The sequence below is a fragment of the Mytilus trossulus genome, chromosome 8, assembly GCF_036588685.1.
Source record: "Mytilus trossulus isolate FHL-02 chromosome 8, PNRI_Mtr1.1.1.hap1, whole genome shotgun sequence".
Taxonomy (NCBI): domain Eukaryota; kingdom Metazoa; phylum Mollusca; class Bivalvia; order Mytilida; family Mytilidae; genus Mytilus; species Mytilus trossulus.
In genome coordinates this window covers 67662881-67689995 of record NC_086380.1, presented here as the reverse complement: position 1 = coordinate 67689995, position 27115 = coordinate 67662881, and the positions used below count along the sequence as shown (strand labels likewise).

The window sequence follows — 27115 nt, the reverse complement described above, 5'->3', positions numbered from 1 at the left end:
ATCTTTTTTCATTAATATTGTATACATTGCCGGTTGCTTAACAATAGAAACCAACCAAGTTTTGAAAAGCGTTGATGTTAATGTCAGTGCATTTAAATGAATTTCAAATATCTGCATTCGTTATATAATAGTATGTTTATACCTGTTAAGTAAACCACGATAGTTTTAGTAATAATCTACGACGCATATCCGTCACATGACAAATAACTTGCAGTTGCTGGTTTTACAGATGTGGTGAATCTCAGGTATTACATTGTTTTATTTACTTTTTAACACTTACACTAACACCCTTGATGTATAATTGACTCGCATTAACCATTTATTATCAAAATAAGAGTTTGAAATACCAAAGTTATTGTAAGTCATTAATTTGTTCACTCGACTTTCGTTTCCTGTTTGCATTTTACATTTTCAAGTTTCATTGTATATGATTACAACATGTATAATATCTTACCCCAATGTTATTGTCATGAATGATAAATACTTGCTACTCACTGATCTTTTAACAAGCAACAATAAATCAACACAAATTGAGATTACGAAATAGAACAATGCAAGAAAGCATAAACTAAGTAATAAACAGGTCTGGGGCTGATCTGTCATACAATTTTGATACATTATTGTACAATAGTTATTAAAAGTACCAGGATTATAATTTAGTACGCCAGACGCGCGTTTCGTCTACATAAGACTCATCAGTGACGCTCATATCAAAATAGTTATAGCCAAACAAGTACAAAGTTGAAGAGCATTGAGGAGTCAATCAAATTCTCTTAATTGTGTTTTTCTTCACCATTTTTTTTTTGTAATTGTTTTGTTAGAAAGTAGATGCACCAAAGAGGGCTAAGAATCCATCATGGCAATAGTCTTTCATTTTTATGTCATTTTCTCTTTTTCTTATTTTGAACTCATTAATTTCCTTTTTTAAAATACATTTTAGATATTCTCTACCCTTTATTTTGGTTTGGCTCTATTTTTTTAAATTTTGTGGTTCATCTAGATCTTCTTTATCATATATGTCAATCGAACAATATGTTTATATCAAATAGAGGTTGCTCGTTGTAAATACATCTGTTTCGCAAACCACGCCTCATTTGGGGAGATATATGATATTTATAGATAATTTGATTTGTTGACACACTGGTACACCTACTTGACCTCTATGTTTCATCTCATAGAGAAATAACTTGGTACTGTGACCAGTATAAAAACATACCATTGCGGTGAAACATTAATTCTTATGTAGGTAAAAAGTAAAGGTAGGGAAAGTTCATAATTTTAGTATTAGTTTAAAGTCTAACAAGTTCGGGGCATATACAGGTTGAAAATATGCCATGCAGCCCTATATTTTCTCCTTTGAATACCATAGAAGAGCATATCAACTTTTCATTCTAGGATATCATTTTTATCAAAACTTCATAGTAAAAGAGTCACTGTTTTAGACGCAACGGTGTTCCTTTAGGAAATTGCATCCTCTATATATTTACAGACATGCAACCTAGAGATAAACTTTAAATGATTATCAAATAGTACCAGGCTTACAATTAAGTACGCCAGATGCGCCTTTCGTCTGCAAAAGACTAGTCAGTGGCGCTTAGATAAAAAAAAATAGTTAGAAAGCCAAACAAGTATAATGTTAAAGAGCATTGAGGACCCAAATTCTAAAACGTTGTGCAAAATACGGTTTTACAGATTGATAAGGACATTTTGGCATTGTCTTTGTTCCTCCTAACATGAGGTTCTCTCGATACTTTGTTATAAACATTGCTATGGTAGGTGATTCTTTTTGGAAATTCATAGCCTATAACCTTCAGTCTGTTAGGTAGAACCGATATTTTATTGTTTACATTTGAGGTAAAATTTCATTTCCAGTGCTTTACATTCACGTGTATGTGAAATGCTATCCCATCAAAACAAATCGTAGCAACAAATGATAACCAAATCGTATGATTTCTTAATGATTTGAAAGTGATATGATTTCACATGCAAATGAGTTAACAAATCACAGCAAAACACAAACTACTTGCTTCCAATTCATAATCAAATCATCAAAAAATTGTCAAGAAATTGTTTTGCATCATTAACACATAAGAGGTAATTGCTTTTCTACTTCAAGCAAAACACAAAGACATATGTTTCAAATTGAAATAAATTACAAATAAATTGTCATAAAATCTTAAACAAATCAGAATGAAATAATTTTTTCTATATCAAGCAAATGGCAAACAAATTGTTTCAAATTATGACAAATTTATAAACAAATTGTCATAAAATTTTGCACAAAGCAGACGTAAATCATATTCATACATCAAACAAACCATCGTTTTGCAGATAAAATAAATGTATTTGTATCAAACATCTGTTCTTCCCCTGTGCAGCAAAACTTTAAGGTGCACTTGACATCATTTTACCTTAGTTATTCCTCTGATTGTGTAGGGATTACTATTTCTCATTTACTTGAGCGACGAAGAGTTCCCGGTGAATGATTTCTCTGGGTTCTCGAATTTGACTCTTATCAAAATTGATAACAACCTGGACAACTACGTTTACTAAATAAAGGCGATTGGTCTATATAAAAAAGAAGATGTGGTATGATTGCCAATGAGACAACTATCCACAAAAGACCAAACTGACACAAACATTTACAATTATAAGTCACCGTACGGCCTTCAGCAATTAGCAAAGCCCATACCGCATATAGTCAGCTATAAAGGGTCCCGATAAGACAATGTTAAACAATTCGAACGAGAAAACTAACGGCCTTATTTATTTAAAAAAATGAACGAAAAACAAATATGTAATACATAAACAAAAGAAAACCACTGAATTACAGGCTCCTAACTTGGGACAGGCATATAATAAATAATGTGGCGGGGTTAAACATGTTAGCGGGATCTCAACCTTCCCCTAACATTGGACAGTGGTATAACAGTACAACATAAGAACGAATTATAAAAATCAGTTGAAAAAAGTTTAACTCATCAGATAGACAAAAATACAAGTAGACGTGGCCGGGTACTTATACATCCCGACACAAAAAGACACAATGAACGGATCTGAGAGTACTCGACAGCTAGTTCAAATTCATTAACAACTAATAATAAAAAATCATGCCTCTAATACTATGTCGGGTTCCAAATCTGCTAATGTAGATTAGCCCCTACCACCCAAGACTGGGCCAGGAAACATCATGAACAATTTCAATTTAAAACTTTTGAAAGCGATTTGTTTACTTATTTTACTGTTTGGTTTGTGCCCGTCAATTTGTCAAACTGACATTATTGTTATTAAGATGATTTCCGCAAGGTTCAGCAGCCAGCAGATTGATATTGATGTCATCATCACAATGTAATACACATTTTCTTTCCGTATTTTGTCATATAAATGAAGATAAGTTCGATGGATATGTGTAATTGTATCTCCGTTGAAGATCTGACGAAGAGTGCTTTCTTTCACGTCCGCATCTCTATCGAGTATGGCATGCCAAGCTAACATGCTAAATGATTACAACAAATTTGAGAAATAAAAAACAGAACAGTGAACAATAGCATACAAATTCGTAGGTCATGAGAGAAATAACGTTATAATGTTATTACTACATAGTTGTTTAATTTAGATTTTTTTTTAAAGAAGGCATAAATACAAATGTAAGGTAAATATTGAACATCTTTATATTATTGATTTTATCTGCATTTTTGTGGTGGCCTGGTTACGGTGTTCGTGCTTAGTTTGTTTTTATATCCTGATATTACTTTATGACGCCTCTATTTAATCATGGTGTAGTTTTTTTTTTAAATAGGCACATACAGATGCTGGATTAAACATGACCCTCTTTTTTTTGTCAACAGCCTTACAAAAGAACAGACAACTAAGCAAAATGGCAATGTTACATAATTGAACAAAAGACAGTTACTGACATGTAAGTTCTAGACCGCATTTTAACTGACTGAAAGATTATTTTCAAATGCAAAGACTCTTAAAGTGAATCAATACTAATACCAAAATATGCAATTCTTAATGACTTGACAACAATATCGTAACTATATATATCCTTTCGGAATAATTCTGTTTAAAGAAACTGTTTGATTTTGAGTTCCGACATATTTGTGCTTTGTAAAGAATTTTACCATAAAATATTGGATGTGGTATACATGAACATATACGATGCTTGCATGATGATTCATATTTACAAATTAATGATGTCCTTGTACCGATGATCAAAGTTAGGAAATATTTTTTACTAGTTTGTGATATCGAAAACCCTTTTGAAATAAATTCTCATTTAAGTTTAGCAGAGTTTCATTCGTTGAAATCAAAAACGTTGTTACAAACACAAGCACATCGAACAAGTTGATATATATAACTCCAAAAGATGGTGAAAAGGAAACGTCACCATTAAAGAATGTATAATTAAAAATAGTAAATGAAAACTCAACTCGTTTATCATAAATATTGGTGTTAAGTTTCCGGTTAAAAATATAGATATAAAAATCCAAGAAAAGACAGTGTTAATTGTAAGTATCAGCTTTATATAAAGTCAGTTCGCCAGGATAAATTTTTTAAGTGAACGTACATACTAAAGTCGTCATTATTTAGAGCCAATAAATCAACTAAATATCTAAATGTGTAATCACAATTTTGAATCAGATGTTGTTTCGATGGGTCTTAAAATTTGTTGAATTTAGTTTTAAATTATTATTCATAACAATACAGAAACAGGTCCTCAATAAGTGGTGGACAGTGAGTACCATGGAAATTCCGATCCTTACGATATGCGGAACCTTAAAAGCGAACGAAAAAGTTATCTAGTAAAAATTCAAGGACAGTAATAGTATCGAAACAGGTCCAACTGACATAGTTCTTTTGTTTATTGTTATTAAAAGAGTTATACATATGACGCATCAAATTAACAAAGTAATATTTTGATCCACAAAATGAGTTAGACAAATAACAATTAAAATGAAAGAAACATGAAAAACATTTTGCCTAAATTGAACAATAAGTTGTACTATAGGGCTCATAATTTACGAGAAATATGTATGCCTCTGTTTCATGATTAAAGAAAAAATGCAATATCTAAATATAGCATTTTAATCTTTGCATACTAACATTGTGTCTTATCTACAATCATTATGGCAAAACATGTTTGGACTCGATGGTATCTAATATCCTGCACGTTGACGCAACATTGATAGACAAAGAAAAGTTATGTTTTAGTTTATTGGGTTGTTAATTTTATATTATGGAATAATATAAATATATATACACATACAACTTTTTTCGAAGAAATACAAGTATGGATGAGCTCAAAGTGGATATTTTTGCATTCTCAACGTCAATATTTTTCGTTTACAACATTTAGAATTTTTCGAACAAAATAAGGATTTTGTTATCCTTATAAATTGATTTATCCGTATTTGACATATCTTTTTGGAATTTTGGGTCCTCAATGCTCTTCAACTTTTTTTTTATCTGAGCGTCTTATGTAGACGAAACGAGCGTTTGGCGTATTGAACTATAATCCTGGTACCTTTGATAACTTTGAACACCACTGGGTCGATGCCTCTGCTGGTGGATGTTTCGTCCCCGAGGGTATCACCAGCCCAGTATCCAGCACTTCGGTGTTGACATCGATTATCTTTGATATGGTCTTAATAGAAAATTATTTACAAATGTTTGAATTTTGTGAAACACGAAGGATTTTCTTATCGCAGAAGTAGATTTCCTTCGCCGTATTTGTCACAATTTTTTGTATTTTGGGTCCGTTATGCTCTTAAATATTGTACTTGTTTGACTTTAGAACTATTTTGTTTTAAGCGCCCTATATAAGTCTTATGTAGAAGAAACGCGCGTCTGGAGTATTAAATTATAATCCTAGGTACCTTGGGAATTTTCCCCATACAATTTGGACAATTTAACAAGGTTCACTCAACTCGTCAAGTTGATGTACATTTTTCTTATTTCTCTGTTAATCTAGAACGGTCGTAGAACAAATAAGATCTCAAAATAGATAAAAGTTAAAATTGTATATATATATTCCGATATCACATAAATAAAAAAATAAATGAACAGAAATCTACCTTTTCTCTGAGGTATAATGTTCCGTCACCGTTCCGGATATTAGATACCATCGAATTCAAACCTGTTTGCCGGTGTAGTGTACACACAGTGAATATTGAAGCTTATTCTGTAATTCGTAACCTCAATCGAACAAAACAAATTAATTTGGATAAAAAAAACTCTAGCACTTTACAGCAATGACTAGAATGACTTCCATTACTATCAAACCACCCGTGCATTTAATTTTATCTGTATACTTATTTATTAGACCAAACAGTCATATCTTTTAAAGCCAAAAACATGCATCAATATAATTAAGTACAACTTTGATGAATATACTAAATAAGTTAAACATGAAGTTTGTGTTCTTCTGATTTGTAGCATGTCGAGAAAACACACTGTATGTGGAGTGTGTGAATACCGCAATATCAACAAATCATCGGTGGTCTGGTGTTCCGAATGCGCGGAAGGACTTTGTGACGAGTGTAAAGAGCATCATGCAGCTTCAAAGAGTTCAAGAGACCACAATATTCTTCCAATCTCCGAGTACCAGAAATTACCTACCAACATATTGGAAATTACTCAAACTTGTCCAAAGCATAATGAAAAATACCAAATATACTGCAAGAAACACGATTGTCCATGTTGTAGACGTTGTGTTGTTGAAACGCATGATGATTGCAAAGAGCTAAACGCTATTGATGACGTCATAAAAACGGTTAAATCATCGAACGCATTCTTGGAAATAGAACATACATTATTGGAACTTTCAGACAATTTACAGACATTAAGAAAAGATCAACAAAAGAACATTACAAGTCTAAAGGAGAACAAGTCCAAAATAGAAAAAGAGATTCAGCAGACACGATTAATGATCAACAACCATCTGGATAAACTGCAGGAAAGTCTGATGAATGAGTTGTATGCAGCTGAGGAAAAGGAAAACACGAAAATAAGTTGTTTTATATCATCCATACAAGAGAAAGAAATGGAAATTACAGAATGCCAGACTAATTTAGATAAATTAAAACAACATGCATCAGACCTCCAAACTTTCTTGGCTATGAAACACATCCAACAAGATGTAAAAAATAACGAACAATTCCTAGAATCGTTTTTGAAAGAAGATAAATTGAATCATGTTATCATTTCTTTTGAAAAAGAAAACACCTTTAAAACTCTACCTACCATTCTACCCAAGATGGGAACCATAATCTTAGATACCAGGCCAAGTGATACCACACTAACAAGACAGAAGAACAAACAAGCACAGATAATGGTACCCATGACGCCTGTTGCTTCAATTGATGATATTCGACTTACTTTAACACAGACCGTGGAAACAACTGGCGAGGATATAACTGGTTGTTCCTTACTACCTGATGGAAGAATGATTTTTACTTGCTACACAAGTAATAAAATCTACGTCATCAAAAACGACGGGTCATCAGATTTTATATTGCAGCCAGGAGAGCGTACATCTCATGTACACTTCATGGAAGACGGTCAGAAACTTGTTGTTACATCTGGCTTGAACAAGTCTATTACGATAATCGATATGAAAAACAGAAAAGCTGAAAAATCTATTCCAGTAGGGCCACAAATTTATGGTATAACTCACAACGACGGAAAATTGTTCTATAATGGATTTGAGGGTGGATTATGTGTTGTAAATTTAGATGACGACTCAGTTACACAGCTAGTAAATGCTAATTTGTCTCAATGTAGCGGCATAGCAATATGGTCAGATCAAATTTATCATATAAACATTAATGATTCAGTTACATGCCGTAATCTTCAAGGAAAACTTAAATGGAAAACAGAATCATTATTATCTCTCAAATGTGCACGCGGTATTGCGGTAGACAATCACGGACGTGTGTACGTATCCGGCTATCATTCTAACAATGTCGTTGTAATTTCACCAGCCGGAAACAAACACAAAGTATTGCTGTCAGCGAAAAATGGTCTTAAAGGACCACAAGCTCTGTTCTTTGATCGAAAAAATAACAAGTTACTAATTTCGAACAAAGAGAAGTTGGCATTTCTTTATTCTTTACAATAGAGTAAGTTTGAATGTGTTTAAAGACGGTCTTTTATATGGGATAATGATGTGTGTTCAAATGCTTGAAATTATGGAAAGAAAAAATCCAAAGAAATTCTGAAGACCGAAGACTGAAAATGCACACACAAATATGTTTGAAAAATTTCAGGATCATTTTATAAACTAAACGTCATATAACTATGGCACGGACATGGTACATCGGTACAGAAACTTAACCAGATGTACATGAAAAACTAGACATTACTTTTATAGAAACTGAATTAGAAAAAGAGATTTAACAAATACGACTGAAATATGATAATGTCACGATTGAATATTTGAATGCTGTAGAAAAAGCTGTACCCTTTCAATATTGTGTAAAATTTTTAATAACATTCTTAATACTGGAAATATTTTGTCAGCAGTTGTTAGTATCTGTTTTAAAGGGATGTGAATTACCATAACAACTACTTTTGGATTTCTGAAGTAGCTCATGTTATTTGTCCAGTTTCTGAATACAAGGTTACTACATTGGAGTGAAAAGAACAGTTATTGACAGATCCCTAACGTGGTTTTTCTCTTGGATTTGAAACAGTCTCCGCTGTCTGTTGACCTTTTTTTCCTTGTCATTGTTTTTCTAAGTAAATGTAAAATTGAGAATGGAAATGTGTCAAAGAGACAACAACCCGACCAAAATAAAAAAACACAACAGCAGAAGGTCACCAACAGGTCTTCAATGTAGCGAGAAATTCCCGCACCCGGAGGCGTCCTTCAGCTGGCCCCTAAACAAATATATACTAGTTCAGTGATAATGAACGCCATACTAATTTCCAAATTGTACACAAGAAACTAAAATTTAAATAATACAAGACTAACAAAGGCCAGCGGCTCCTGACTTGGGACAGGCGCAAAAATGCGGCGGGGTTAAACATGTTTGTGAGATCTCAACCCTCCCCCTATACCTCTAACCAGTGTAGAAAAGTAAAAGCATAACAATACGCAAATTAAAATTCAGTTCAAGAGAAGTCCGAGTCTGATGTCAGAAGATGTAACCAAAGAAAAAAAACAAAATGACAATAATACATAAATAACAACAGACTACTAGCAGTTAACTGACATGCCAGCTCCAGACTTCAATTAAACTGACTGAAAGATTATGATTTCATCATATGAACATCAGGCACAATCCTTCCCGTAAGGGGTTTAGTATCATACCATCATAACATATATGAGAAGAACATAACCCGTGTCATGCTAACAACTGTTTTTAGAATAAATGTGTTTAGTTCCGACGCAAAGACCTTATCAGTGACTCAATATTAACGCCAAAATATGCAATCTTTAATGACTTGATAACAGTATCGTAATTATATCCCTTCTTAATAAGTCTATTCAAAGGTTTTGTAAGTTTATGAGGTGAATACTGACACCTTTGTGCTTTATAAAGAATATTTCCATAAAAAATTGGATGTGAAATACCTGAACGTATAAAAAGTCTGCATGTTGAGCTATATTTACGAATGATGTCTTTATACCGATGATAAAATTTAGTAAATGTTTTGACTAGTTTGTGATATCGAAAACCCTGGTGTAATAATTTTTCAGTAATACATAAATTTCTCTCGTTAAAATCTAAAACATTGTTACATACACGAGCGAATCGTACAAGTTGAGATATATAAACACCGTAAGATGGTGACAAGGGAACGTCAACATCTAAAAACGGATAATTAACGATAGGAAATGAAAAATCATCCCTTTTATCATAAATTTTAGTATTCAGCTTTCCGTTAGTGATAAAGATATCAAGATCGAGGAAAGGGCAGTGGTCATTGTTAGTATTAGCTTTATTTAAAGTGAGTTCACCAGGATAAATTTCATTAATATACATACTGAAGTCGTCATTATTGAGAGCCAAAATATCATCCAAATATCTAAAAGTATTATTAAATTTGTTTATCAGATGTTGTTTTGATGGGTCTTTGCTTATTTTTGTCATAAATTGTAAGTCGTAACAATACAAAAAGAGGTCCGCAATAAGAGGTGCACAGTTAGTCCCCATTGGAATTCCGATAATCTGACGATATACGGAATCCCCAAAGCGAACAAAAATATTATCTAGTAAAAATTCAAGGGCATATATAGTATCAAAGCATGTCCAATTAACATAGTTTTTTTGTTTATTGCTACTAAAAAATGACCTAAAAGAGTTTGAACATATATATTCATATTCTGATTTTTTGAATGCCCATTTAATTAGGTGTGTGAATTTTTTCTTAATGAGAATGTGAGGCAATGTGGTATACAGGGTAGAAAAATCAAAACTTTGAACAGATTCAAAATCACCAATATAAGCATGCAATTTATCAAGTACTTCCAACGAGTTCTTGACACTCCAAAAGTAATTTATTCCACTTTTTTCGAAGGCCTTATTTGAACAATTTATTATAAGGTTTTTAATTGTACCAAGTGTGCTGGTAAGAATAATAGACAATTTAGTAGTTGAACAATGGCTTGAAGACGAAATAAATCTATATTTGTAAGGGGTTTTGTGTAGCTTCGGAAGCCAATACATAGTTGGAACTTTCATTGTATTTGGCTCTGCTTGTAAAGCGGTGGCTAAAAGTTTATGTTTGTTACAGATTTCGTTTTCTGAAAATGGAGTCAGTTGGAATGTTGGTGAATTGGTGATTTCCTTTTTCAGAACCTCGATGTAAAATTTACGTCAAACAATAATAATATTATTAGCAGCTTTATCGGCCGGGACAAAAACAAATTCCTTGGCTAGTTCTTTTAGTTTATGTTTGATACGAGAAATAGGTTTATTGTGGTTATTGTTAATAGTAAAATGTTCTTTAAAATGTTGAATACGTATATCAACTATCTTCATTACTGAATTAAAAAAAGAGTCCAAAGATTTTTTGTCAGCTTTTTCCCGTTTTATCCATTTCATACAGTAAGTATGGAGTGAGTCGTGGATGATATTACGACACTCATTCCAATTAATAATTGATGGGGGACGATATTTAGGTCCTTTACTGAGAAATGATTTTAACTCTCGGTCTTGAACGATGTTAAGATCTCCTGTTATAACATGGGAAATGGGTCCATAAATATATTCGGAATTACTGCAATTACATGAAGTAGGTGTATTTTCACTGATATTAACATCTTTACACAATTGACTATAATTAAACACAAATTTCCGGGTAGATTTCTTGTAAATATAACAAATAAGAGGTAGCTCAGTATTGTCAAAATATCCAGGAATTTGTTCTTTAACAGAATGGTCGTTAAATATACCGGCAATATTTACAAAATCAAAGCCTTTATTGACATACTTAATTTTAATAAAATGTATTACCGTTGCTTTGTAGATAATACATGTGACTCGGCGGCCAAGTGACCTAAGTAGTTCTATTTCTGTTAACACTTGCCAGTGAACACGGACGTTGTGCTTTCGAACCCCACTCAAGCGAATGCACTCGACTCCAATCTTGATTGCCTAGGATTGTCAGTTTTCTTATCAGAGGTTGGAGGCTTTCCCGGCACTCCTGCTTCCTACAACAATTAAATCTGACCGCCACGAAAAAGCCTAAAAGTGGTGTTAAAAACCCAACAATCAACAACTAACCGTTGATTACACTAGAGCTTTTGAAAGTGTCCCGTTTTACAAATAATGGCAAAAGTTCTTTAGATGTAGAATAACTGGTAGGCTTTTGAATGTCATTAAATCCATATATAGCACATCAAAAACCAGTGTAAAGCTTGATTGTCATTTTTTTAGTTTTTCAATGTACTATTTTCCTAATGCAAGTGGAATCATTATCCCCTCTGCTGTACTCATTATTTGTCAATTATATGGATCTCATTTCACAAAATTGTATAACATATGAACTTAAAATGTTAAATCTATATTTGTGAATGTACGCTGACTGTATAATGTCGTGAAAGTATAACTGATCTACAAAAGATGATCGATACTGTAAATGTTTATTCAAATCAGTATGACTAATACATTTTCCCCCCAAAAAATAACCATAATATTTTTTTTAAACAGAGGTATAATTAGACCAGAAGAGCAACTATAAATGAATGTAAAATCTATTGATAAATGAAACTAGTTCATGTTTTTGGCATTTTGTTTAATCATAATGATAATTTTGAAAATACCAAAACAGTAACTGTCAGATCAGACTAAAAGACCGTTTCGAGCAATTTAAAAACAATATATGTCGATTACTTTTATCACGAATCTTTGTTGTCAGTATTTGATACTTATCTATTGAGTGTTGGATTATTACTCAGAAATATTGCGATTTCAGAATGCATCAAATATTGAAAAAGTCATGGATTTGGCTATACTTTTTGGACCTTTTGGATTATTGCTCTTCATCTTTTATATAAGCTTTGGATTTCAAATATTTTGGCCACGAGCATCACTGAAAAGACATGTATTGTCGAAATGCGCATCTGGTGCAAGAACATTGGTACCGTTAATTTTATTACTACCACTGGGTCGATGCCTCTGCTGGTGGACTATAAGTCCCCGAGGGTATCACCAGCCCAGTAGCCAGTACTTCGGTACTGGCATGAAAATACGGATTTTTTGTGTCACTAAAATTTGCTGTTATAAAATATTAGAAATTATTAGAAATTAAGGAATGTATCTCCCTCATGCAAAGCTCTGATTCCTTTCATGGATTTGGCTATACTTTTTGGACCTTTTGGATTATTGCTCTTCATCTTTTATATAAGCTTTGGATTTCAAATATTTTGGCCACGAGCATCACTGAAGAGATATGTATTGTCGAAATGCGCATCTGGTGCAAGAAAATTGGTACCGTTAATTTTATTAGTTGTACTTTTTGAAACGTATTAATAGGTATAAACGCCCTCATTCATAGCCTCATTGCTTTCTATGTTAAATTCTGCAATTTCAAGCATTAATGGCTACTTAATCTTATGTTTAAATAAGTGGCATTTATTTCATGTCAAAACAGTACCTTATCCGGAAATGTGCTGAAAAATTCAACGAACCTTTATTTGCATAACAGAGCGTTCTGGTTCCCGAAAGTTTGATAGTACAAAAATAGGAACTTCTGATCTAAACAGCAAGCCAAATGTGCCCTCCTATCAAAATTATGATGAAAAGATAACCTAAATAAAAATAAGAATTTTCACAAAGTTAATTTTACTTATTTGTCAAATTTATAGTAAACACATGTTATACCAATGGTCATACCGATGGTCCATACCAATTTGTTATTACGAGTGATATATGTCGACCAAAAATAATAAATTTGAAAAAAAAAATTATGAACTGTTACACAACAAGTCACTGGAAAGTAACACAGTTAATTTAAGTTGTGTTGTGAATTTGATGTATTGCAGTCATTTTACAATATTTGAGATCTAGAGCTTTTTACAAAAACGTAAACATCAGAATGGCCAAAGACCTCGGTATCACTGTACGCAGCAGAAAAAAGGAAACCCTTTCACTCGCAAAAAAAAGGTGTAAATGAAAAGGATCGTACACAAATTTCTTGCAAATGCTAAAAAGCTATGATGCCGTGTACAAGTGAATGTCACCTAAGCCTACGTGCAAAAATGTAACTAGCGATACAAACTAACTTTGGCATCAATATCTAATTTTTCGTCTTTTTTGGATTATAAAATTAATATATTGTCATGAAATCATCACTTGTTTTTAGATAAAAATTTTGTATTATTGAAACGTTTATAATTTAATTTGAAAACAAAACTTATATGGTCAAAATACTCATATGGTCTGGCCCGTTAATAGCCAAACTAGTATTATACTCATATGGTCCGACCATACGTGGTCGGACCATATGAGTATACACATATGGTCATGACCATACGCGTATGGTCCAAATACTCATATGGTCCGGAACATATATATATATATATATAACTCGTCTAAACATCAACCCAACAATGTTAGATCTGTAAAATTTTGGTTCTTCCCTCGCCGGGATTCGAACCCATGCTACTGTGATATCGTGACACCAAATCGTTCCGCTAGACCACACGACCACCTTGGCTCTTAAAAAAAGAGCTTTCGCTGGCCATGTGTTACCTTTCCACGTCAGTTTTAATCTAGCGGCGTACTTCAGTACATGATATATAAGGCATGAAGATGTTATTGTTACAGATCAGCTAAATTATCTATAGTAAAGGATCCTACAAATTAATGTAAGATACAGTCACAGAAAATACTTATATTCATAAGTACGTCTGAGTCAGTGACAACCCTACAACAGATATATCCATCGGATATATATATATATATATATATATATATATATATGCGACTCGTCTAAACATCAACCCAACAATGTTAGATCTGTAAATTTGCTTTCGCAAATTTTTGGTTCTTCCCTCGCCGGGATTCAAACCCTTGCTACTGTGATATCGTGACACCAAATCGCCTGCACTGCAGCCGTCCCGCTAGACCACACGACCACCTGGGCTCTCAAAAAAAAAGAGCTTTCGGTGGCCATGTGTTACCTTTCCACGTCAGTTTTAATCTAGCGGTGTACTACAGTACATGATATATAAGGCATGAAGATGTTATTGTTACAGATCAGCTAAATTATCTATAGTAAAGGATCATACAAATTAATGTAAGATACAGTCACAGAAAATAATTATATTCATAAGTACGTCTGAGTCAGTGACAACCCTACAACAGATGTATCCATCGGATCGCCATCAATGATGGTGATACATGGCTGTGTAAATTATGTATATACAACTTGTCTAAAAAGAGCCATTCGGTGGCCATGTGTTACCTTTCCACGTCAGTTTTTATATATATCGCATTGGCTGGTGTACTAAAGAAATATTGACACCGTATGTTTGTTGCACAACATCGTGGCCACAGGTTAACAAAAAAAAATTCTGTTTAGTATTAAATTTATATCAAGATCCATTTTGTTTCATCTTGTGATCAATTTTATTTGGCAATCGCCAATGGCAGTCAGCAGGGTTAAAGAACATCAGTTGTTCGACCTGTTTGTCAAATGCGTTTTGTTTAAATATACTTTTTCACTTTATGGTCTTTCGGAAAATGTTGTTTGTGCTGTTTTAGACCATTCTATATATAAAAATATATATACGAGTCTAAATTGAAAACTACGTTCAAACCTATGATTGCGTTGGATAAAAACCGCAATTTTTATACGTGTGCATGTTAAACAAATATATATATATATATATATATATATATATATATATATATATGTTGCATTGCTTTTGGAATAAAGTATTGAGGTGATTAATTGGTACAATATACTAAGATACTTAAAGAAACACAAGAAAATGCTTTTAAAGTCTGTTACATTCGACTTCATACCTCCAAAGTGTTATGTGACAAACCGGATTCAGTTGAGATACATTTAATTCCTCTAAAGCAGTCACACTAACAAAACATATAGTAGTAGTATAGCCAGAAGTAAATAAGAAATGATTTTAAAATAATGCTAAGCTTATACCGCCTAATGGTTGGTATAACTATTAATTCAGTCCCTCATATTGTCCACGAGCAAGAGTTGACGCGAACATATACATACCGGGGGGAATTTCTGTACGTTCTTCTGTCACTCCGACTTGGTAAAAGAGGCAATTGTGTATTTACCTTTTCTCATTTGCACGTGATCATCTTTAAAAAATCTTTTAATTGTATGCAGTCACTTACAGTAAAAATTCAACTGACACCTATATAAATCAATTGATCATGTCTCTGAAATTCTATCTTAATCCGCAAAAGATGTAGAGAAGGGGACTGGATCGTAACCCTTGGCTAGCGAAAATGATATTATAGTAAAAACTTTTTGTCATTAACTTCAATTGTTTCACATTTTGTCATGTCGGGCTTTTTATAATTTGCTATATGGTATGGGTTTAGCTTATTGTTCAGTGCCATACGGTCACCCAAAGTCGCAAACTTTACTGTCAATTAATAGTTATCGCATTGTCAAATGTACTTAGTCTTCTCATTTTAGCATTACTTTTTTAATTCAAAGTTTTTGTGACGTGCTTTCTTTTCAGTCTGATTGAGAGATTTCACGCTGTTATGTTATTACTATAACTAATTATAGTAGCTTCTAATCTTAAGTTCACTTGCAAGCAATCACTGAGTGGTTAAGTGATTGAATGACTACATTATCAATATAACATGTATTACAGATAATGAAAATACAGACCCCTTTTGATGATTATTCTCTTTGTCCTCAGATGATTATGTATAAATTGTGCTATATATTTTTCATTTTCAAGTTTTTCATTCGGTTCGAACTACTTTGCAGAAAACAGAATTTAGTGAATTTATTGACAATTTTTCCCCTAGAATATGCATGAAATATTTGTCACTATAAGTTTGGTATATATCAGGGTCTTGAAAATAATGGATAAAATGTGCTGAATAAAAAGCGAAAAAAATGTAGGAATAGAAAGAAAAAAAATTAAGAAAAGACAATATTTGTGTGTTAAACGATGTAAATGATTATTTTCAGAATTGCATCGTCAATGGATTGAATTTCTTAAGTCCTTAACATTTTTGACTAGGTTTTGGGATTTAGTAAAGAATGGTCTTTTTGGTATGTAATCAAACTAATATCTCAGTAGGTTTTAACAGATACATGTAAAAGAAAACAAAAGATCTAACTGAAATCAGTGTGTTTTTATCTCTAGACATCTGGATAGACAAAAACGATATAAACAATGCAAAACATTTACAACAAAAGCTCACAAATAAAAACAGAACTAGTGCTCCATTGTTATTCTAACAAATAAGTTAAGCTTAAATATCCTTATCTTTCCTGCACATATATGTGTTTAGTCTCTGTAAGTATAATATTCAATATTCAATAGAATATTGATCGATTTCACAATTTGTATTGATGATCGTATAATTCTTTACTTCCAGTGACAAACATTTCATGCATATTCAGGATAGAAACAAATTGTCAATAAAAACACTAAGTTATATATTGTGCACAGTAGTTCGAACCGAATGACAGACTAGAAAAAGACGAAAGATATTCAGCAAAATTCATACATAATCTTCTGTGTACAAAGAGAACAAACATATGTAAAGGTCTTTATTTTCATTATCTGCTATATATATAATTTAATTCAATAACCTACAGTTCATTAAGTGCCTGCATCTCATGAAATGAACTTAAGATTAAAGATCCTACTGGAGTTAGGTATGGTATGAAGCAAGATGACAGCGTGAAATCCCTCAATTAGATTGAGAAGGAAGCACGTCACAAAAAAACTTTGAATAAAAAAGTAACATTAAAATAAGAAGATGTGGTACAAATGCCAATGAGATATCTGTGCAGTGACATAAAAAATTGTGACTATGGGTCACCGTACGCACTGAACAATGGATGAAACTCATTCACTATAGCAAATTATAAAAAGCTTGACATAACAACATTTGAAACAATTGAGGTAAATGAAAAAACGTCCATCCGTTTTTACTATATCATTTTCGCTAGCCACAGGTTACGTTCCAGCCCCCTACTCTATATCCTTTGTGGATTAAGATAGAATTTCGGAGACACGATGAATTGATGTCTATATGTCGCAGGTGTTACTGGCTGCATCCAATTAAAAGATTGTTTTAAGTTTATCACGTGTAAATTAGAAAAGGTAAATAAACAATTGCCACTCGTAACAAGTCTTTACCCCATAAAACGTCGAACGATATTTGGTGACTATTTTAAAGATATCAATTAACTAATTGAAGTTTCTCGAGCAAATGTTAGAATGTCATCATAATTGTCAGTTCCTGCTTTACGACATTTGTTAACACTAAACTAACCATGTGTACACATCTACATTGAAAAGAGTTTAAGTGCTGCCATTAGTCAAGAATAATGATGACGCAACCTAGTAATCAAACATGTTGTCTTAATCTACCAAGGGATAAAGAGAGAGACTGGATCGCAACCCTTGTTTTGCTAAGATGTCAGTATATAGGCATTTTGAATTATAACAATACATTGTTTTTCAGCGATGTTCAGTACTCTAAATACATCAATATCCGATAGGAGGCGCTGAAATAATCTACATCGTAATATTAATTACTAGAAGAACACTTGATCTTCAAAACAGAGCAAAACATTACCAAGATTAACACAATTTAAAAACAATTTTCAATCAAAGAGCTTAATAGCTCTAAGTGGAAAGACGGCCCTTGTTTTTATTTTCATTTTTGTCTATATGGGAGGGATAGTTTTCATATAAAGAATGAAAAAAAGGAACAGCCAGATCATGTAGAAAGGTTGACAATAATAAAATCAATTGTTGTTAAATGTAATTTCGTTTCTTTAGTTTTGGAATCAATTTAGACCAATGGAAGAGATCTGCACCTTCTAAATCTAAACATTTAATTGAAGTTGATAGTTAATTTAAATCAGGCTCTGAATTGTAGTGATTAACCTGATTTTTTAAAGATTTACTATGCTTCACAACCAAAAAATAGAGTGTCCGTGACCATGGCAACCACTCGTATTTGCCAACTCACATTTATTTTTTTAGCAGTATTCAGTGACTGCTTCTTCTATGCCATTTATAGATAAAATATGAAACCCTTATAAATCACATGTATATGGTACCCTGCCTGGTTCTTACAAATAGCTGTACTTAAATAAGAGGATGTGATATGGACAGCACTCAATATATAACAAATGAAATAAATGTTAGAAAATATAGGCAACTATTTGACCTTCAACAATGTGCAAAACAATTAAAGTCTATTCAAACACTTGAAATAACCCCCTTTAAAATAGCTGGATTAGCACCTGCATAATCATGTCTGAATGTAATAGTGTTCATCAGTATAAACCCACCTAGATTATTCAGCAATGTGGTGTACACTAAATCAACCAATATCCAGTTAGATAGGTTGAATTAAACTATCTGTATATCGTAATACCAACCACAATGTACTAGCTCAAAAGAACAAATTAAAATAGTAACAAACTAACACATTTTGTTTTAATTATGTTTATTTATTTACTGCTGCTACTTTATACTTTGTAAGTTTGATAGGTAAAAGAAAGAAAATATTTTATATGAAATAATGATTGCAGTAGAGGATTTACATGTATCTCGACTAAATCAGGTGAAGTTACATAACATTCTGGGCGTATAAATTTCGAATGTACCAGACTTCAAAAGCATGCCTATGTTCCTTTTCAAGGAGTATATTGTACCAATTTGTCAATTTGAAACATCATTAAGAAATGCCTCGTGTGTTTGGTTCGGAATAAGTAACTTGTTATTTTTTTGATCAAAGAACAAAGCTTGTGGCCCATGAAGACCATCTTTCTCTGACAGAAGTTGTTGTTGTTTGTTCCCGTCTGGTGAAATGACAACGACATTGTGAGAATGAAAGCCTAATACAAAAACACGTCCGTGATTATCGACTGTTATACCTCGTCCACGTGAAAGAAATTCTGAAAGTCCTATTTTCCATTTTAGTTTCCCTTGAAGGTCATAGCATGTTACTGCACCATCAATGTTTAGATAATAAAGTTGACCTGACCATATTGCAATACTGCTACATTGAGACAAGGGAGTGCTTACTAGCTGTGTAGTAGAGTCGTCATCTAAGTTTAGAACACATAAACCACGAGTATATCCATTATAGAACAATTTCCCATCTTTGTGAACTATTCCATAAACCGATGACCCGCATTGAATCAATTTTTCAGTTTTTCTGTCTTTCATATTTATTGTCGTGATTGACTTGTTAGTGCCAGATGTTACAACAAGTTTTTGACTGTCCTCTATATAGTGTATATGAGATGTATACGATCCTGTCTGTAAAGTAAAATCTAACGACCCGTCAGTTTTCATCACATTTATTTTTGGCCACTAAAATAGCAGGAAAAAATCATTCTGCCATCAGGTAGTAAGGAGCAATCAGTAATATTTTCTCCAATGTTTTTAATCGTCTGTCTTAAAGTTAGTTTAAGATCATCAACGGTAGGAACATGTGTGGTAGGCACTATTATCTGTGCTTGTTTGTTCTTCCGTATTATTAGTGTTGTATTACTTGACCTGGTATCTAAGATAATGGTTCCCATCTTGTTTAGAGCGGTAGGTAGATTTTCGAAAGTGTTTTCCTTTTCAAAAGAAAGGGTAGCATTGTTCGTTTTGTCTTCTTTCAACAAGGATTCTATAATCTGTTCGTTTTTTGTTACATCTTTTTGGATGTGTTTTATATCCAAGAACGTCTGGAGGTCTGAGGCATGTTGTTTTATTTTATCTAAATTGGTCTGGCATTCTATTATCTCCCTTTCTTTCTTTTGTATGGATGATATTAAACAGCTGATATTCTTGTTTTCCCTTTCCTCAACGGCACTTTCATCAGACTTTCCTGCAGTTTATCGAGATGGGATCGTTTATCAACATGCGTGTCTCCTTAATTTCCAATTCAATTCTGATCTTGTTCTCCTTCAGACTTTGAATGTTGTCTTGTCGACCTTTTCTTATTCTCTGTAGATTTTCCGAGACCTCCACAAGCATTTGTTCAATGTCTAAGAATGCATTTGAAGACTTAACATTTTGGATGACGTCATCTATCGCGTTTAACCCACCGTATTGATCATGCGTTTCAACAAAGCATCGTCTACAGCTAGGGATGTCGTGTTTCTTACAAAATATTTGGTATTTTTCGTTGTGCTTTGGAGAATTTTGAGTAATTTCCAGTATATTGGAAGGAAGCGTCTGGTATTCGGAGATTTAAACACAACTATGGTCTCTGGCAACCTTTGAAGCTGCATGATGCTCTTGACACGATGTACATGCTGCTGTACATTGTCAAATACTTTTTTTACTTTATTTTGGAAAAATTCAGAATTTTTTTGTGTTCTTTTGAGTTTACAAAAAAAAAAAAAAAAATTTTTTTTTAGCATTTTCTTATTATTATTTATTTTCTTATTTTTTTTTTTTCTTTATCTTGGCAAAATTTTACATTTTAATTTTTAAATTTGGCAAAATTTTATTTATCCCTGGGTGAACCAGGGTGTGGCGTTATTTACACCGGGGAAGTCAACCAATCAGATTGCAGTATTTTTGCTGCATAAGAAATAATAGTGAATACTTTTGATACGGGTACTTATGTATACGTATATACATACATGAATCACGTGATACTGATATTAAGTGGGAATATTTTCCCTTGTTGGTCACTTCTAGCCAAGCATCAGACTGGACAACAGTGAAATAAATTTCATTTTCAAATGAATTGTTATTCTAAATTGTATATAGTAGGGATTTATATTTTACTATAAAGTAACTTGATTTTTTATTTCATATTATATATTTAGTCAGTTATGTAAAGTCCAAGTGTACCTCTCGAGACGGTCTTCCGAGCATTTGGGTTTGGACTAGAGAAGGTGTTTCGTTTTGCACACGGCAGGCATATTCAAACTATATTATCGATCGCCGGAAGTCGGTTTGTCAGTTGAAAAATGGCCGTCGAAGTATCAACAACTACAAGCGCTTGAATATATTAATCTGGAATTTGGCTTTTTTTGCATTGAGAAAAATGTTTTTAGTATAGCAATGAGAGAATGTCCAAGTTTAAAAGTTAATGTACGTATAGGACAATAAAAAAATCACTATCTACCTACACTTTGCTACTGTGATATCGTGACACCAAATCGCCTGCACTGCAGCCGTCCCGCTAGACCACACGACCACCTGGGCTCTACATTTGGTGTCACAATATCACAATTGCATGGGTTCGAATCTCGGCGAGGGAAGAACCAAACACTTGCGAAAGCAAATTTACAGATCTTATATTGCTGGGTTGATGTTTAGACGAGTTGTATACATTATGTACACAGCCATGTATCACCATCATTGATGGCGATCCGATGGATACATCTGTTGTAGTTTTAGTTTAAACATATTTTATTGTTCAAAACAAATGGATTAGACCCAAGTTTTTCAACTTAGTTCCGTCTTCTCCATAATATACATGAATATACATTATATTTCCATAGCACATTACATAAATTTTGTATTTTTCTAATAGCATGAAGGCATGAAAAATAATTAAATAAATCACAACTATTGTTATCATAATATTTATACACAAAGAATAATAGAAACGGCTCAATGAATATAAAACGATCTTCTTTTGAATAATCCAACACACCAAAACGATCGGTCTAAAGGGAAAACACCTACTGTTACTAATGTGTTTTTAAATGACTTTCTTTAATATTTGCCTGTATAAGTTGTAAAAGTAACATGCAATATTGTGAATATATATCATTGTGATACGGACATTTGTTGTAGAGTTGTCACTGATTGAGACGTACTTGTAAATACTGAACGTCTTTAGAAACGCAACACTCATTTTGTTGATTTTCTTACAACTACTTTGCATGCTTATCATACTTCTTTCTTCGTACAAAAAATCAATCTCTGACTTACCGAATTTTTTAAGTGGCACGAATTTCCTAAAGCGAAATTTTGGACCCATGAAAGATTTTTTCAGTTGTTTTGCTTTGTGAAACAGTTTTTTCAATCCTTTGCCTCACTTAAACCAGTTTTAAAATGTTGCATCTCCATTTTGCCAAGACTGAGAAACAAAGTTCTGAATTACCCCTTAAGAAAACTGCAAACATTAAAACATAAACGTGCTGTAACCATACTGTATGACTTCAGAAACTCGTCTTACCGTCCTTCCGACAACGATTTGTTTCTGGCCATCAATGAACAGATAAACGTTTAGAGACAATGAAACGTCAACAGAATTTGAATACGCACCGTCATTTGCCAGACATGTTTACGACCGCAACGTCAACTGCTGATCAAATTGCCGAGTGCCATTGAGTACAGATTCAAGCCATACATGTTTCCCATCAACTGAATTGCCAAAGAATTGACTGAAGGAAAACCTTTAAAGCCCTCAAGTTCCAACCGCATAATTGCCAAAACCAAGTAATGGGTTGAACAAATGCAAAACCAGAAGGTGTAAAACAGAACCCAAAACATGTCGGACAGAATTTGTTGACCTTTCTGACAATTAATTTGGAGTTTGTAACATGCAGTCATCACCTTTGACGGGGACACATTCATTCAAAAATAACACAAAAATAATCTAGTGTTGCGTTTCTCAAGTCGGTCAGTATATATATATATACTCTTGCATAATGTTCAAGCATCTTATAGAGAATGCAAGTTAAGAATAATAAGCAGTTGTTTACCAGTATCGAATGATCAGCCTTCTTGAAAAGTGGACAAATTTCTGCTGTTTTCCATTCATCGAGTGCAGAGATGGTATTGATAGGTTATGAATAAATGGTTTCTTTAGTGGAACATCTTCAGCTTATGACATCTTTAAAAAGAATTTACCTTTGTTTCGATTATTACTTACAGATGATGGTATTCTGCTTTTCTGCTGTCATATTCTCTTGACTGCTCATCTTTCTTCATATTTGAATCCCTGTCGCTCTCTGCCGGGTGCTTTGATGTCTTCAGATGGTTCCAACCTTCACCAGATGTTTCGACCCTGTACCATTACATCCTCCGGTTGGCGGGTCAGTAGAGGTGGCCAAACCTCTACTCATCAGCACTCGGCTTCCAGCTCAGATCATCTCGGCGATGCCATAACCAGCAAGATGAACGCTCTGCTGCTTCCCCTAGCTGTCTTACTGCTGTCTTTCTTGCTTTTCCAACTATTCCCATTGCCTGTAGCATCCTCCATACTGACTGTGCAGGAAAACCTCTGCAGCCTACTTCTACTGGGAACAGCCATGCTTTCCAACCTCTCTCTCTACATGTTGTCATCAGCTCTGTATACTTTTCCTTCTTCCGCTGGTATGCCTCTTCACATCTCTCTTCCCAAGGAACTGTCAGTTCTATTGCAACTATCATCTTTGACGGCTGTGACCACACTACAATGTCTGGGCGTAGGGTTGTCTGTACGCATTCTGGAAACACAAGCTTCTTTCCAATGTCAGCTCTCATGTTCCAATCACTGCCCTTGTCCAAGATGAAGTGCTGTTGAGACTTTGTTGCATGTCCAGTATCTCCCTCTTTAACGAATCTGATCTGTTTTGCCTCTGTTTTTGATGGTCTCTTCTTTTTTCTCTCTATATCAAGGATTTCTGCTAGATGTTTTAGGACCTTGTCGTGTCGCCATCGATACCTTCCCTGTGTCAGAGCAACCTTGCAGCCTGAAAGTATATGTGCCATAGTACCTCGTTCACCACATAACTTGCAGCTTGGTTCTTCTATCAGTCCCCACTGGTGTAAATTTGAAGGGGAAGGAAGTGTATCGTACACTGACCTAAGCATGAATGAGATTCTGAATGGTTCCATCCTCCATAACTCTGCCCATGTGATCTTTCTTTCTGGCAAGTTCCACTTCATCCATGCACCTTGACGGCTTAGCTCCACTGCTTTTGCCCTTCTTTGTTCTTCTTCTACTGTTCTTATTTCTGACTGTACCATGCTACTCTTCTCTTTTGGTGTTGCCTTTGACCACTGTTGGAAATGTGTCATTCCTAAGCCTTGTCTACCAGTACAGGTGTTGCCAACTATGTCTTTGTGGTGAAGAATACTTTCTGCTTGATCGACTGCAGTTCTTGCTGACCATTTACGTCCAGTACGTGTCTGTATTCCTGCCTCACTGATCTTGCTATCCTTCGAGTCTCTGAGAGTCATAACAAGTCTGCTCTTTGATACCTTGTATTCCTCCAAAGTTGATGTTAAAGGTAGTTGTAGTTGTGATGATCTACTGTAAAGGCCTATGGCTGTAAAACTTGGTGGTACTCCTAGCCATCTTCTTAGGTGACTGTTTATCTTTCTCTCTATAGCTTCGACTGTTGTTGCTGTCATTTCATAGATCATGAGAAGCCATGTCAGTCTTGGTAACAGCCCATGTTGGTATATCCAAGCCTTAAACTTCCCAGGCAATCCACTCTTATCTACCTTCTTAAGCCATTCTACAACCTGAGTTTGTACTGTCTTCACACTGGTATTGTCTTTAAGGGTATCATCAAACCATTTTCCAAGGCACTTTATAGGGTTGTCTACTATTGTTGGTATTTCGTCCCCTTGGATCTTAAGCTGGAACTTTGTTGTTATCTTCCCCTTTTTCAGTATCATTGATCTTGATTTCCTTGGTTTAAATTTCATCCTTGCCCAAGTGACTACTTCTTCTAGTGCTGTCAGTATCCATCTTGCTTGAATATGGGATGATGTTGTTACTGTAAGGTCATCCATGAACCCTCTTGTTGCTGGTAGAAAAATCCCTGAATCTGTCTTTGGACCTCTTGTTTCTCTTTCTGCTGCCTTCATGATGATATTCATACCCATAATGAATAGTATTGGTGAGATGGTACAACCAGTAACTATTCCTTTCTCCAATTTCTGCCATGCTGTGGTCTTGTTATCTACAGTAAATCGCAGCAGTATTCCATCAAAATACGTTAAGACTATTTTCTTGATGTGTTCTGGAATGTGGTAGTGATCCATTGCCATCTCTATCAATTTGTGTGGTACTGATCCATACGCATTTGCCAGATCTAACCAGACTACTGCCAAGTTCTTCTTTCCTGTCTTTGCCTCATGTATGAGTTGGCTAAGGACACTTGTATGTTCTACACATCCTGAAAACCCTGCAATACCTCCTTTCTGCATAGATGTATCAATGTAGCTGTTCTCTACCATATACTTTGTCATCCTGTTTGCCAATACAGAGAAGTAGATTTTTCCCTCGACGCTCAACAATGAAATCGTCCTAAACTGTGAGATATCTTTTGAATCCTTTTCTTTTGGTACAAAGCATCCTTCTGCTTTCTGCCAGCTCTCAGGAATGGTTCCTTTTTTCCATAGTATTCGGAATAGCTGCCACAGTTTTCTAAGTATCTTTGGGCATTTCTTGTAGACTTTGTATGGTACACCACTGTACCCAGGTGCTGATCCCGTTCTTGCCTTTTTTACCACCTCACAAACTTCCTTCCATGTTGGTTCCTTTGTTTCAAATTCTATCGTTGGTTGTTTTTCTTCTTCAACTCTTGGGCAATATCCCAAAGGTGTCTCTCTTTCTTTGTCTGAGTGTGTTTCATGCAGATACTTCTCTACTTCTTCCTTACTACAATGCAGATGCCCTGTTCTTTCTCCACCCAACAGTGTTTTCGTGTAGTTGTATGGATTCTTAATAAAGTTTGCTCTATTTTTCGCTTTCTTCTTATTACTATTCTTGAGTTGTTCTGCCCTTCTAGTTCTTCTCAATTCCTCTCTGACATTGTCTGTAATGCAAGCTATTCCCAACTTCTCTATCTCATTGCTTTTCTTGTACCTTCTGTTTAGGTCTTTGAGCTCCTTCCTTAGCTGTTTAATCTTCTGTTCTCTCCTGTTTGGCGTCTGCTTGATGTTACTCCTTTCCTTTCTCTCCTCAACACCAAATCTCTCCTTCCCGATGTTATATACTAGTGTAGTCAGTGTTTCTATTCTCCTCTCAACACATCCTTGGAGTGATGTTTCTAGAATTACTCCTAAATCATCGTTCAGATTCCTCCATTGGGCTTCGCTGTTCATCTTTGGCCATGCTATCCGTTCTTTCTGATGTGATGTCTCTTGCCTTTGCTGTGCAATAGGCTCCTCATCATTCAAGCTTTGACTGCTGTCGTGGAATGTGACTGATGCTGAGAGATTCCTTGCGCTATGGTTTGTGTCCTGGCTAGGATTCTCCTGCGTCTCACCAGATAAATCTGTGCGCTGCTCTGTAACAATTCCTCGACTGCATCCAGACCTTGACTGGTGGATCTTTAAGCCTCTTTGGTTCTTGCAGATCTTTCCACAATGGCATTTAGCTTCTGCCTTCTCTCCTGTCAAAGTTGTTTGCACCATCTGTGTCGTTGTCCGTTTTCGTTTCCTAGTCGTTGCCGTTTGATCTGTTTGGTTGAGCCTCTCATCCTCCCCCCCTCTCGGGAGACTCTG

At 34.3% G+C, this 27115-nt stretch overlaps 2 protein-coding genes across 2 annotated transcripts; one reads left to right on the top strand and one right to left on the bottom strand.

Moving 5' to 3' along the window:
- The first annotated feature begins 185 nt into the window (after window positions 1–185).
- Window positions 186–8502, top strand: LOC134682070 (tripartite motif-containing protein 2-like). Its single transcript, XM_063541673.1, has 2 exons — window positions 186–245; window positions 6442–8502. The coding sequence occupies exon 2, from the start codon at window positions 6443–6445 to the stop codon at window positions 8123–8125; it is 1683 nt and encodes a 560-aa protein (XP_063397743.1). The 5' UTR covers window positions 186–245; window position 6442; the 3' UTR covers window positions 8126–8502.
- A 15226-nt stretch (window positions 8503–23728) lies between these two features.
- Window positions 23729–27025, bottom strand: LOC134727900 (uncharacterized). Its single transcript, XM_063592297.1, has one exon. The coding sequence runs from the start codon at window positions 27023–27025 to the stop codon at window positions 23729–23731; it is 3297 nt and encodes a 1098-aa protein (XP_063448367.1).
- Window positions 27026–27115: the final 90 nt, after the last annotated feature.

Bases quoted from the DNA above. Each gene is read 5' to 3' on its own strand.
- LOC134682070 (XM_063541673.1), top strand. From the start codon at position 6,443: ATGTCGAGAAAACACACTGTATGTGGAGTGTGTGAATACCGCAATATC.
- LOC134727900 (XM_063592297.1), bottom strand. From the start codon at position 27,025: ATGGTGCAAACAACTTTGACAGGAGAGAAGGCAGAAGCTAAATGCCAT.